This window comes from Lepisma saccharinum, chromosome 24 (genome assembly GCF_977018435.1).
Source record: "Lepisma saccharinum chromosome 24, izLepSacc3.1, whole genome shotgun sequence".
NCBI lineage: Eukaryota > Metazoa > Arthropoda > Insecta > Zygentoma > Lepismatidae > Lepisma > Lepisma saccharinum.
Genome location: NC_139252.1, coordinates 35635281 through 35648976, shown reverse-complemented (window position 1 = coordinate 35648976; position 13696 = coordinate 35635281). Strand labels below are relative to the sequence as shown.

Below are 13696 nucleotides of genomic sequence, written 5' to 3'. Positions count from 1 at the left end.
TCTACGTCTTCCATTTTCTTCTGTAGATCGGCGACATCTTTCTCTGAATCCTTTGATCTGGATAGCAGCATTTCGAATCACTCCGCCTGCTTCTGTTGTTCGGCAGAGCACCTGTCTATCCGCTCACACATGTCGGCCCGATTGACTTCCATGCTGGTTCGAAGCTCCGTTATTTGCTGTTGAACATGCTGGGACTGTGTTGTTATTTGCTCCATGGTGTTATTATTCTGCGTTGCTATTAGTTGCGTTAATTGTGCGAAGTACTGTTGAAATCCGTCCGGATTTCCATTAACTTGCCCCTCCAACATGGCGGAAAACTCCTGGCTGTCCGTGGATGTGGACACGCTTCGTAGCACTCCACTCTCTGGCGATGACACAGCTTCACTCGACACGTCTGGGTTAAAAGCATTTTCCATTATGCCTTCGTTATTCATATTTGAAGTTATCGATGAAATATTTGCTTGTGATCGAGTTAAAACCATTTAAAATTCACTTCACACGCGTCAGCACAAATAAACACACAACATATATGCACAACCGAGACAATAAACATGCACTAATAATAACATATGTCATAATAAAAACTGAAAACGAAACCTGAAACAAAGTGAATTAATTACACATATAACACAACAGCGAACAAATAGTGCATAAACTAAGAAACTTTGGGGGGGGGAGGAGAATGTGATCCCTCTTAAAACCTGCTGAAAATTACATAAACATGTCATAACCATTTCCCTTGAAGGAGCAGTAACCGTTTCGACGCACCTACGTATACTAAAATTCTGAAATGGCATGAAAGCCGTGAGCCGCAAATACAGAGCATAACGAAGTGAAAAGTTTTGAATTGAGCAAAATTGTGGGAAGTGAGCAGATTAATGCCTCCTTTACCATTCCTTTGAAGTGTATAATGAACAGTCATTAATGAGATTTTTCGAAAAGATAGAATTTAATTTGGAAATTTTTGAGCATGATATATTGACCTTCAGGGCGTAAAGAATAACGAGCCCCAGGTTGGGTAAGCCAATTTGTAAGCGACCAAGCCGAGACGCCACTCAAATAGTTGCCGTCTCGCCTTTGGAAGCCACAATGTAGCCAGACCACGCCGAGTAATAAGATTGCTGATATACAATAATTCTCACCAACGCGGCCGACTCAGTTTGCAGGGACCAAAACACAACAAAATCCCGCAGATCTCGGTGAAAGAATCAAGGGGCTATTATGGAGAGACGTCGTATACACTATATACATTTTATTTACATTTATTTACACTGCTCGCTGCTCCTCTTTGGGTACGGCACACATTTTGTTCTGCTCCGCTTACCTGCGGTGCCCGCTGGCGGGACTCTAACTTGGTATACCGGAAAAGTTCCCCGCACACTTCCGTACGGTAGCCGGGATGCGAACCCGTCACACTGGCTTGTCCCACAGTCGCAACTTGTAGTTCAGAGCACTGCTGCTTCCGCATCTGGCCTAATCGCAGGACGAGTCATTTGCGTAATCAAATGCACATTGAGTCCCTCCGGGCAACTCGAATACCACTCAGCCGACGTAACAATATTCCAAACAAATTGTCTCTTGCGAGAAACTTAGATCACACTCAGCATCCCTTAGCGTACGAGTACTGCTGCACTGAACTAATGCACTGCGAACTGTTATGCACGAAGTCTTGTAAAGCACATCCAATGAACTTTCGCTCCCGAACTCTTCCACTGAACTTTTCTCTACCAACACTTGTCCAGAACTGTCCTCTACCAACACTTGTCAAATACTGTCCTGTTCTTTATCGTCTACAAAACTGTTGTTCTCTCCTCTCGCGGGCTTCCATTCTTCCTAAAACTTCCACATAAAGGGGCAAGTTCTGATTGGCCCTTTCCTTTTGAACCACGGGGTCATGCAGGCCAAGGTTCCAGAAACTGTCGGCCACCGACATACCCAACCTGATGAACGTTATCTCTGAAAAACAGCAAGCGGCTGTCGCCAAGCATGGTAGGTGGTGATGAAAGTTTGGGCCGGAATAGCCACTACTATTGTTCTGAAAAGGTGGGAGATGACGGGCAGAAGATTCACCCTTTTGGAAGGAAGATGTGGAATTTAGGTCAGAGCTGGGAGACAAGAATCTGCTTAGTTCCCACGAGAAGAAGTTTCCTTAAACGGGCATATGAGCATTATGCATCTTAAATAAATAAAATGAATATGCATATACCTATACTTAACATAATTAGTAAATATATAAATTTGTGGTAATATGTACGGTTACAACCTCTGGCAAACAAATTGTTGTGTACCATTCAGAGTTGACCGTTCTACGTTCCTCTAAAGGCACAGTTGCCACATGACCAGTTTTCCCGAAAAAACAGGCGACCATTTGTTTCGATGTGCTTCGAGCGCGAACGACTTTTGTTGGATTTGGTTCATCTTGAAACACCCATACAGTCGACTGCTGTTTACGTTCCGGCTCATATGCATATATCCATGATTCGTCACCTGTTACAATCTTATATACATCTTTTGAAGCACCACGATTGTATTTATTGAGCATTTGTTTGCACCAATTGACGCGAGCGTCTTTTTGAGTTTTTGTCAAATTGTGTGGGATCCAGCGAGAACATACCTTTCTCACAGCTAAATGATCATGTAATATTTTATATATGCTGGTGGAACTAATGCCTATGGTTGCCTCAATCTAACAGTATGTCACATGACGATCTTGCAGTATTAGGTTTTGCACAGCATCAATGTTTTCTTGAACAACAACTGATTTTGGACGACCTTCGCGAATCTTGTCATCTCGTCGGTGAGCGAATGGCAGCTACGATTAAATTCGTTATACCAGCGTTTCACAGTGGCAAATGTGGAAGTAAGTTGATCGATGCACTCTTGTCTTGATAATCCACGTCGAAAATCGTAAAAAATCATCGCACGAAAATCTTCACGAGTTAATTCCATTTTATTGTTGTCGCGCAATCTCCAAGGAATTCCATTTTATTGTTGTCGCGCAATCTCCAAGGAATTCCATTTTATTGTTGTCGCGCAATCTCCAAGGCAACATAAACAACACAAATGAAGCTATTGACAAAACATTTGAAGTACGTTATGGTCAATAATGCCAGACGATTCCGTGCAAACGTCAAATCGTGCCTAACTTCAATCAGTGTTGCCAAGGCTCAAAATATAAATAGTGACCCTCGTAGAAACAATTTTATTATTATATTTCTGAGACACTTGGCTCGGACTGGCTCCCAAAATTATATATTTCTAAATACGTGCCTAGTGATCCGACGAGTTAGTATGACTTGGTAACTAGCCTTTGTTGCTTTGTACTGGAATTATACAAGTATCGGTATCGGCAAATGGTGGTATTGGCTCACCTCTAGTTATAATTGTGTTATTTTTATGTTTTTCTATGAAGGAAAACAAGAAATGTTTGCACATTACTCTCCTTATTCTAGCACCTGATTAATTTTGATGGTCTACTGCCTTCATTAACCGGGGCCATGGCATCCCAAATGCCGTAACCTACAATAATGAAGGGAATGGTCCTTCAAAATTAATCAGTTATGAGAATAAGAAAAACAATGTTAAAGCATGAAATATTTCCACCACATCATGAACAGGAAACATAGTTTTGGAGTTCTGTTATTTGTAACAGGCTGAGACTCAAACTTTGTAATGTGGCATGCCACTTCATAAATTTCTTTGTCATTGTGGTAAGCCTGAAGGCTTAGAAAATCGCAAAATAGCAAAAATAAAATCGTAAAGAGTGAGCAGTTTGGATCTTATTTTAAACTGTGAGCCTTGTTCTGTTTGCCTATTTGTGCATCAAGTCAATGTACTCAGGCTGAATGTTTTCTGTAAATTATATTCATCACAAACGAGAAAGAAAAGATAATGACACAAAAGTTTCTGAGGTAAAACATTTTTATTTTTACATTTGTTATCTTGACATTTTTTTTAACACTTAAGAACTCTTCACTTAAAAAATATAAACATGACAAAAACCGTATGAAAATAGAAAAACAATATGAAATGTACATTATTTGGTTTATTCAGCTATGAAATATATCTCTAAAAAACTACATTCTTCTGCTGTGAATGAATCTGTTAGGACTAGATTATCAGTGTTTATAATGGGCCCTGCATAATCGTTTCATTGCCCCAGGCAAAATATTTGCAAGCAGTTTATGCAAAACAAGAACCCGTTTGTCATTGAAGTAATGAATGAAATTTCGCACAGCATGTACAAAAATCAGTATCACAGTTTGGAGAAACTATATGGCCAAAAATAAAAAAGGATTATTTTTTTTTTCAACTAAAATATTACTGTATATGTACAAAATAGCTTGTGTCAACATTTGTTCAACAATGGATCTCTTCAACAACTGAGCACACACAGTTCATCTATGTGCTCATAGTTATGTTCATTTCTATTATACAAGCGTGATGCTGGATGCAATACAATAGTTTAAGTTGTGCTAATATTTTGCAAAGAGTTATCTTGGAAATTTCCAGTAAATGTCAGAATATTGCAGTTATATGTATCTGCACATAGTTTTTCATAGATCAAAAAAATTTAATCATGTTATTGTTACATGTTAATGTAAGCCCCTGTCCAGCATCAAATTTAGTAACGTAATGGGGATAATTTATGATTTAATGTCTCACTACTTTGCAGTTTTGTTGATTCATATTAATTTAATTGTTGCACTGTAACTTGTAGAAAATTATCAGTGCTAAGCAGAAACACATGTGATATGTGATGTTAATATGATCTGAAGATGTAATACAGTATGTGCCAAAATATACAGTACTGAAATGATTCGAGATGCGCGAGTTTCAGTACTGAATATTTTAGCGCATACCGTATATTGGAAATACAGTCCCAAATGTTATAACTGCATGTGGAAATGTTAATAGCAGGGACTTAAAAAATGTGGCTTGACCAGGATTTGAACTTATGTGCCTGACATTCTTTTATGTTTAAATTCTGCAGCAGTAGTTTCCCCATATGTTGAAGAAACTGGTATCTAACATAACACATTCACATTTTAAATTTGCAAAGTTATTTGTGTACAAATGAAGAAAGAATGCATAGAAAAATAGTGTTGAAATACTTATAACCCCTGAATGATTGGCTAATCTTCATGGGAAATGTCTAAAAGGCTAATCTTCATGGGAAATGTCTAAAAATATTTATTCTAACAAAATTCTGTCATATACTGGAAAAATTGTGATTTGCATGAAAATAAATTATTTTGTACAGATTCTTAGGTGTAGGATGTAAGGTATTGGGTATACTAATTGCGTTATTCGTTTTGAAAGCTCTTTCATAGATCGTTGCAGTTATTTTCTTGAGTAGTTTCATAGGAAGATACCTTTATGAAGTTTCAAATATATATGTAAAAGTTATTTTTCATGTAATGATGATGATAATGTAAAAAGCATTTGCACAGCTCAACACAGTACAAAAGATGAATCGTAATTCTTTTAGTAGGGCCTCAGGAACTTAGTAGTTGGGATTGTTATAGATTATGTTCATCACATAAACAGGAAAGGTGAAATTCAGGATCACTTAATATTTGCATGGGTAGGAAATCAGCATCACTCAATTCCCATCATAGGCAATTTTAAGACTTTCTGTAATCCTATAAAAAGCATAAAGAATTGAGGCGTGAACAATTTGGCTCCATGTATTTCAGATCAAATTGGGTTTACATTTTTTGAAGGCCTAAACATAAAGTGTGCATCACGGGAAACGGACTGTTTTCAAATGGGGATCTCGAAGCAGGGAGAGGGGGTAGAGATGAAAGTAGGGTGGCATTGAACTCGCTTGGCCATGCCATTTTTGGCATGGTTCAGATCGGCATGGCTGGGCTCAGCACAGGGTGACAGCAAGAAGAATTAAGAGAGAGCGTGTGTGACGTCAGCTGAAGTCAAGTAGCTTGCGGTGACTGCCAGGTTGGGTGGTGTCACCCGCCTGTTGCATCCATTTGTTAACATTCAGTGAGAAGAAATTTCTTCGGGAAAAATAAGGCTGCTTGTTATGTTTCAATCATCAGAAACCAATAACTTTCTGCTCAGCGACATTCTGTCGAATTGAGGCTGAGTGTAAGCACAGTACAGCGAATCTTACACACACACTATTTCTTCTTGCTGTCACCCCGTGCCGAGCCGATCCGAACCGTGCCGAAAATGGCATGGACGAGCAAGTTCAATGCCACCCTACTTTCATCTCTACCCCCTCTCCCTGCTTCGAGATCCTCATTTGAAAACCGTCAGTTTCCCCTTGATGCACCCTGTATAAATGTCAAATAGCTGTAAAATTTGAATTTGAAATTCAGGTGGTCAAAATATGTTTGTTGAAATATTAATTATAATAGGAAATAACTGTTAACTAGTATATCCAATATCTACATTTAATAAGTGTACGTGCAGCAGAACATGTGGATGAATATGATGAAAGTGAAGCACATTATTGTAAGTTACCTTTAGAAACCTTGCACTACGTTTGAGCATTTCCTTGTTTTCATAATGTCTCCTTTTTTTTTTTCAGAATTGCTTACATTCTTCAATATTACAATATCTTCTCTTTGTTTGTCTAATAGGAATTTCTTTTTTGCATTGATTGTAATTGTATTCTGCTAGAGGACAGATTTTGATCATGAGCTAAGTGGAAGGCAATTATAGCTGCTATTTTTACTATTGTAAAAGCCTATACACCTGGCAGACTCCCGAGATTGTGTGTAATTCTTGTATAGAGAAGCAGTTTGTCAGTGGATAATCTCCATTGCATTATAAAGTAGGGAAAAGAATGGATGGATGAAATAACAAACTCAGAGAGTTCGTTTGCAAACTTAAGAGATGTTTGGAGACTGCAAATTCAATCTAATTTTTAATCCTGAGGCAGCCCCGTAGACTATCTATAAAGATAGGAGTTGTATTTGAAACAACTGTTTTCAGACTGAAACAAGGTATTCTTCTGTTAGGAATATAGTACTATTGGCAATGGAAGGTGGAGAACTTTACTTAAGCCTTTTTAGCTGCATGTTAGCAATTCAATAGGTTCATTTCTACATGCCCAAGTTGGTGCTGGTCCTGAAGTCTGGTGGACTTTTTCTCATTATTTGAGGCTCAAATCCGAGCCATCCTAAGATTGAGTCTGTTCTGTTGTAGGATTTCCTGGTAAAAATTGGATTGTGCCGATTTGTGCTGGTAGATTTAAATGCTCCTTTAGTCATTCCTACAGGATGGGTTTGTTTTATAAACACCGACATACTCTGTTTAATGCAAACTCTGGCCAACTAGGTGCTTGGGTGTAGGACAGCTTTTGTTTGTGTGTTCTTCTGCTGCATTCCTCTCCAGTTTAAAATACATGGTTCTTTTATTTCCTGTCAGTAAATCATAGGTAGCAGTTCCTAATACTATAATTAGGTTACCTGTTCAATCTGACAGGGAAAGTTCTTTGAACGATATTGATCCAGGTATCGAAGCATTATGGATATGGAATTGTGGCAGAGAATGTATATTTCTGGGTTGACAGTGAATCTAATTTTATGAGAAATGATTAGGTTTTCAGAAGAACAACTGTGCCATCTGCATAGTAGAACACCAACAGTGACAATGCAAACAGATAATACAGTCTGACGGACAATTACTTTTTGACTCTCAAGAAAATTCAAACCACACAATAATGTATTCCCCAATATAGGACCAGAGGGGCGTGGTCTGGTACTAATGGTCAGTCTTCACATATCAGTGCAACCTAGGAAGTTGTAGTTAAAATAAAATAATGTAGATATAAATAGATTTAATTGTCTTGACCTTGTGGTTGCTGTATAGCTGTAGTAATTGCATAGTTGAACCTGATTCTGTTTTGTTTCAATTATAAAATTTTTGTGTGCGACATCGAACTTGGAGTTTTCATAAAAAAGGCATCAAATAGAAATAATCACATTTTTTTCCAAAGAAAACCGTATTTCTCATGTCCGTGTCTTTTTTTAAATCACCTGTGAGGTTTGAAGGACCACTACCTTCATTCCTCAACGTAAAAGAATGAAAATAGAATTTCAGAACATAACTACCTTAATTTTCTTACCGCATCACAACATATGTTTTATTCAGTGTACATTCTAAATGAGATCCAAGTTGATACAAGAATGCTTAAAGTATGTTTGGTGTATTCCACATAAGATCAAACACCTTTTCTATGCTTCTTGCATTCTTTAAAATTAAGAATCCTCTTTGTAGAGTCTGTACTTGCAGGTTTCATGCTGTTTCTGTTCATTTTACTTCCACAACTGGCAGTTTCCACACAGTGAATAGCTGCCGCTGTTGTAAGAAAGGAATCATTAGAAGTTTCTGTGTCACGTAAATGTTAGCAGTAGCACTCGTTGAGCACATATCCGCAGTGACAAAGTTCTAAACTCTCTTATTTTTCTTGCATAAGCTTGCTGATCAAATACCAAGGATAGTATCTTGCTACTTTTCTTCGCAGGGTTGATCGTGCAACAAAACTGCTTTTATTATAAGGTAAGGGCACATTAGCCGTTAGAACTTTTCTGGTGTTTTTTTTTTAACAAGCAAAGCAGTTGTATTAAAAATACTAGGTGTGAATGTATGCAACTGTGCGAATACTCCATAGGAATGAGGAAATGGTGATGACGATGCAAATCCGTGCTCCAGTACTAAAGTCCATCACAAAGAGAGCAACTTTGAGTAACACAGTTTCAGTGCATTTGGCCTCATAGCAAACACAACCTACATTTTTTTTATTCTTATCTCGCAAAACGAAACCACTTTAACAATGGTAACTTTTGTGACTAACATCTCCATGATCTGTCGAAAGATCTTCAAACGCAGGAACCAGTGACTAGAATAAAAGAATCAGAACATGAAAATGTTCTGTATCATTCTCCATGGTGATGATGTGCAGACTGCCTTGTGCCGTGGACAAGGGTATCTTCTGAGGCATTCCGCAAACCTTCGATCACACTCGCAGAGGCGTTGTGAACAAGATCCTGGTCCTCCCCATAAGCCATGATCAATGGCTGGAAGTAAAATGAAACAATTTAAAGAAAGTTTCAACAACACATTAAAATTATCCACTTCCTCATATTTAAGAGTTAACTAGAAAATGTTTTCAAATATCTTTAATATTAAATACCCGTGGACTTTTTTTTTTTACTCTGGTGGTAAAAGTCTGATTTTTTCAAACTCGGTGCCATCTAATTGCCAAAGTCAAAACTAAAGGTTCTATTGAAGAGACAGACCCCTGGCAGCCAAGATCTGAACTAATGTGTTGATCAGAGAAAGTGCCCCCTGGTGTCCAAAGTCTGGACTAAATTTTCAATCAAAAGCAGTGCCTCTGGTGGCTTAAGCCTGAACTAATGGTTATATTGGAGAGAATGCCCTCTGCTGGTCAGTCTGAACTAATCTTTTGTTCGGAGTGCCTTTTGTTAGTAAAAGTCTCAATTATTTTTTCAAACACTGCCATCTGGTGGTCAAAGTCTGAATCAATGGTTCTATTGAAGACAGTGCTTCCTGGCAGCCAAAGTCTGAATCAATTGTTCTATTGAAGACTGTGCTTCCTGCCGGCCAAAGTCTAAACTAATTTCTTGATCAGAGGAAGTGCCCTCTGGTGGCTAAAATTTGAACTGACATTTCAGTTGAAGGCAGTGTCCTCTGGTGGTAAAAGACTGAACTTTTTTTTTTCAATTGAACACATTGCCATCTGATGGCCAAAGTCTAAACAATGTTTCTATTCAAGACAGTTCCCTCTTTTGGCCAAAGTCTCAACTAATTTCATGATCAGAGGAAGTGCCATCTGGTGGCTAAAGTCAGAACTTACATTCCAGTTGAAAACGATGGCATCTGGTGGTAAAAGTCTGAACTTTTTTCAATCGAAAACAGTGCTATCTGGTGACAAAGTCTGAACTGATTTTTGATGGAAGGAAGTGCCTTCTGGTGGTAAAAGCCTGAACTATTTTTTTTTTCAATTGAAAACTCTCATCTGGTTGCCAAAGTCTGAACTAATTGTTGTCTTGAAGATGGTGCGCTCTGGTGACCAAAGTTGGAACAAATTTTTTGATCAGAGGAAGTGCCCTCTGGTGGCTAAAGTCAGAACTGACATTGCAGTATCCTCTGGTGGTAAAAGTCTGAACTAATTTTTGATGGTAGGGAGTGCCTTCTGTTGGTAAAAACCTGAACTATTTTTTTCTCAATCAAACACAGTTCCATCTGGTTGCCAATGTCGAAACTAATTGTTATCTTGAAGACTGTGCCCTCTGGCGGCCAAATTCTAAACTGATTTTGTGATCAGAGGAAGTCCTGTCTGGTGGCCAAAATTGGAACTAACATTTCAATTGAAGGTTTTACCTCGGATCATAAACGTTAACCATCTTTGAAAAATATGAAGCACATTCCTCATACGGTGACCAAAGTTTGAACTAAATTTTCAATTAAAGCCTGAACTAATGATTATTTTGAAGACAGTGCCCCCTGGTGACCAAAGTGTGAACGTATTTCTTGATCAGAGGAAGTGCCCTTTGGTGGCTAGTCAGAACTGACATTTCAGTTGAAGGCAGTATCCTATGGTTGTAAAAGTTAACCATCTTTCAAAAATATGAAGCACATTCCTCACCTGGTAGCCAAAGTCTGAACTAAATTTTCAATTAAAAGGAATGCCTCTGCTGACTACTGCCGTAACTATTGGTTCTATTGAAGACAGTACCCTCCCGTTGATCAAAGTTCTGAACTAATATTTTGTTCAGAGTGCCTTTTGTTAGTAAGAGTCTGATTATTTTTTCAAACTGCCATCTGGTTGCCAAAGTCACTAATTGTTGTCTTGAAGACGATACCCTCTGGTGACCAAAGGCTGAACTAATTTAGTATCAGATCAGAGGAAGTGCTCTCTGGTGGCCAAAGTCAGAACTAACATTTCAATTGAAGGTTGAATAAAAGTTAACCCTTTGGTCATAAAAGTTAACCATCTTTCAAAAATTTCAAGCACAGTCCTCATTTGGTGGCCAAAGCCTGAACTAATGATTCTATCGAAGACAGTGCCCTCTGGTGTTCAAAGTCTGAGCTAATCTTTTATTTGGAGTGCCTTTTGTTGGTAAATGTCTTAACATTTTATTTCAAACACATTGCCATCTGGTGGCTAAAGCCTGAACTAATGGTTCTGTTGAAGACAGTGCCCCCTGGCGGCCAAAGTCTGATCTAATTTCTTGATCAAAGGAACTGCCCTCTGGTAGTAAAAGCGTGAAATATTTTTTCTCTCTCAATTGAACACAGTGCCATCTGGTTGCCAAAGTATGAACTAATTTTTGACTTCCAAGACAATGCCCTCTGGTGACCAAAGTCTGAACGGATTTAGTGATCAGATCAGAGGAAGTGCTCTCGGGTAGCCAAAGTCAGAACCAGTGGCAGTGATTGGATTCCAAAACAGGAGGGTGCGGGGCAAAGACAGTACATTCCCCTTTGTACATAAGATTTAGCATAGTGCGGGAGCAAAATTGGAAAAAAGTGGTGGCAACTGCCCCCTCGTCCCCTCTAATCGCCGCCACTGGTCAGAACTAAGATTTCAATTGAAGGTGCTACCTCTGGTCATAAAAGTTAACAATCTTTCAAAAATTTCAAGCACATTCCTCATCTGGTAGCCAAAGGCTGAACTAATCTTATTTGGAGTTTCTTTTGTTGGTAAAAGTGCCATCTGATGGCCAAAGTCTGAACTATTTTTTTCTGTTCAGAGGAAGTGCTCTCTGGCGGCTAAAATCGAGAACTGACATTTCAATTAAAAGTGGTGCCCTCTGGTGGTAAAAATCTTAACCTTTTTTTCAATCGAACACATTGCCATCTGGTGGTCAGTCTAAACTTTGTTTTTTTTTGTTTTTTTTAGAGTAAATTTTTCCTGTTGTCAAAACTCAGAACTAGCATTTCAATTTAAGATGGGTCCCTCTATTTTTGAAAGTCTGAACTAAAATTTTAATCCAAAATAATGCCAGGGCATAATGGTAACGTCATCACCTTGTAATCAAGGGGTCCCAGGTTTGATACCAGATGGAGGCACATTGTACAGTCCAACTTTAAGCTGTAAATCCGGTCCCAATTAGTCTATCTGTGCATAAAGTGAACTTGACAATTCAATCAATCAAAAGTACTGCCCTCCGGTGTACAATGTCTGAACTAATGGTTCAGTTGAAGACTGCATCTTCTGGTGGCCAATGTCTAAACTAATTTTTTGATCAGAGAAAGTGCCTTTTGTTGGTCAAATTGTGAACCATTTTTTAAAATCAAATACAGTGCCATCTGATGGCCAAAGTCTGAACTAAAATTTCAAAGACAGGACCAAAGTCTGAATTATTTTTCTATTGATGACAGTGTCCTCTGGTGGTCAAAGTCTGAACCATTTTTTTCAGTCGGTCCCAAATTCTGAAGTAATGATTCAGTCAAAAGTTACAGTTGTGTCCCTTCCTTCATCTCTCATCACCATCCATCCTCATCTTCGTGATTGGCCAAAAGTGTCAGTAGAACAAAGCAAATCAATCATGAAACCATAGTAGATATTCTTACTAACAAACTCGCGTAGATGCCTCCCTGATGGCGGAGTGGTAACTTTGTCACCTTGTAATCAAGGGGTCCCTGGTTCAATACCCGATGGAAGCACATAGTGGTTCGGATCCCACTTTAAACTGTAAGTCCAGTCCCAATTAGCCTTACTGTGCATAAAGTGGATTTAAAATACCAACTCAGTCAATCAATCAAACTCATGTAGATATTGTTATTTATGTGACGCATTAAGTGGAATGCCAGTTTGTGTCGTAGCTTTTTCTTTGTCAGCTTGTCCTTTAGTAGTGCATCACATCCTGTTGCAGTTGTAAGTCTGTTGCTGGCGTATAACATTAGTAGAACTCCTAGTTCTTGTTAGTCTCTTTTGGTTACTTTCTTCCACTGTCTATAGTCGTTTTCACGTTCAGAAGACACAATGGGCTCTTATGGACAATGCTTTTCTTATGGGAAATAAGAGCGCGCTGTTGTGAAATTTCTGGATTTACAAATTTAGCTTAAGTAAAATCGGTACCTGCAGTTTTGCAGGAAATTTTGTAGAGAATACGATGGTGAACACAAAAAACTGGTAACTTGCTTACATAATTTTAGATAAATGAAAAATGCAAATTTTCTGTGAAAACACAAATTTTACATTGTTTTCATTCCTAACGTTGAAACATGCCGTAAAATTGAAGCATTCATTATTAAAAAAATTGACACTGTTTTTTAATTGTCATAGATGATGGTGGTACTCAGAATTTATCAATACTTTAAAGCATATTTGCATTAAAAAATATTCAAATAAAGCATGTGGAGATTTTTTATATTCGTGCAGTAGAAACTGTCGTCGCTGGCCATTTTTTGTTCTGTAATTCCAAGTAAAAACTTCCAGCGACAAAGTTGTGGAGAAAATAATGAAATTATTTTTTATAACCACTCAAAGGTTCCCAGAAATATTACTTCCATGCATTTGGAGTTCCTTTTTAACCCGAACCATGTGCGAAGTAAGACGTTGTCTGGCCATCTTGAGCTGACTCACTGCAGCATTCCGGCTAATCACCACCAAGTTTTCAAGATGTTATTTTATTTCCATTCAGTAAAAATATGAACTTCATGCAGTTTGTTATAATAGAATTGAAATTACTTAAAT

General features: G+C 38.2%; 1 protein-coding gene across 2 annotated transcripts in view; it reads right to left on the bottom strand.

The window, feature by feature from the left end:
* Positions 1-7487: 7487 nt before the first annotated feature.
* Positions 7488-13696, bottom strand: part of LOC145978018 (uncharacterized) — a 97435-nt gene continuing 91226 nt past the window's right edge. For both annotated transcript variants that reach the window (XM_083110401.1, XM_083110402.1), the window contains exon 4: positions 7488-9047. In XM_083110401.1, coding sequence (XP_082966527.1) covers positions 8884-9047 — 164 coding nt within the window. In that variant the 3' untranslated portion in view covers positions 7488-8883. The remainder of the gene's footprint in view (positions 9048-13696) is intronic.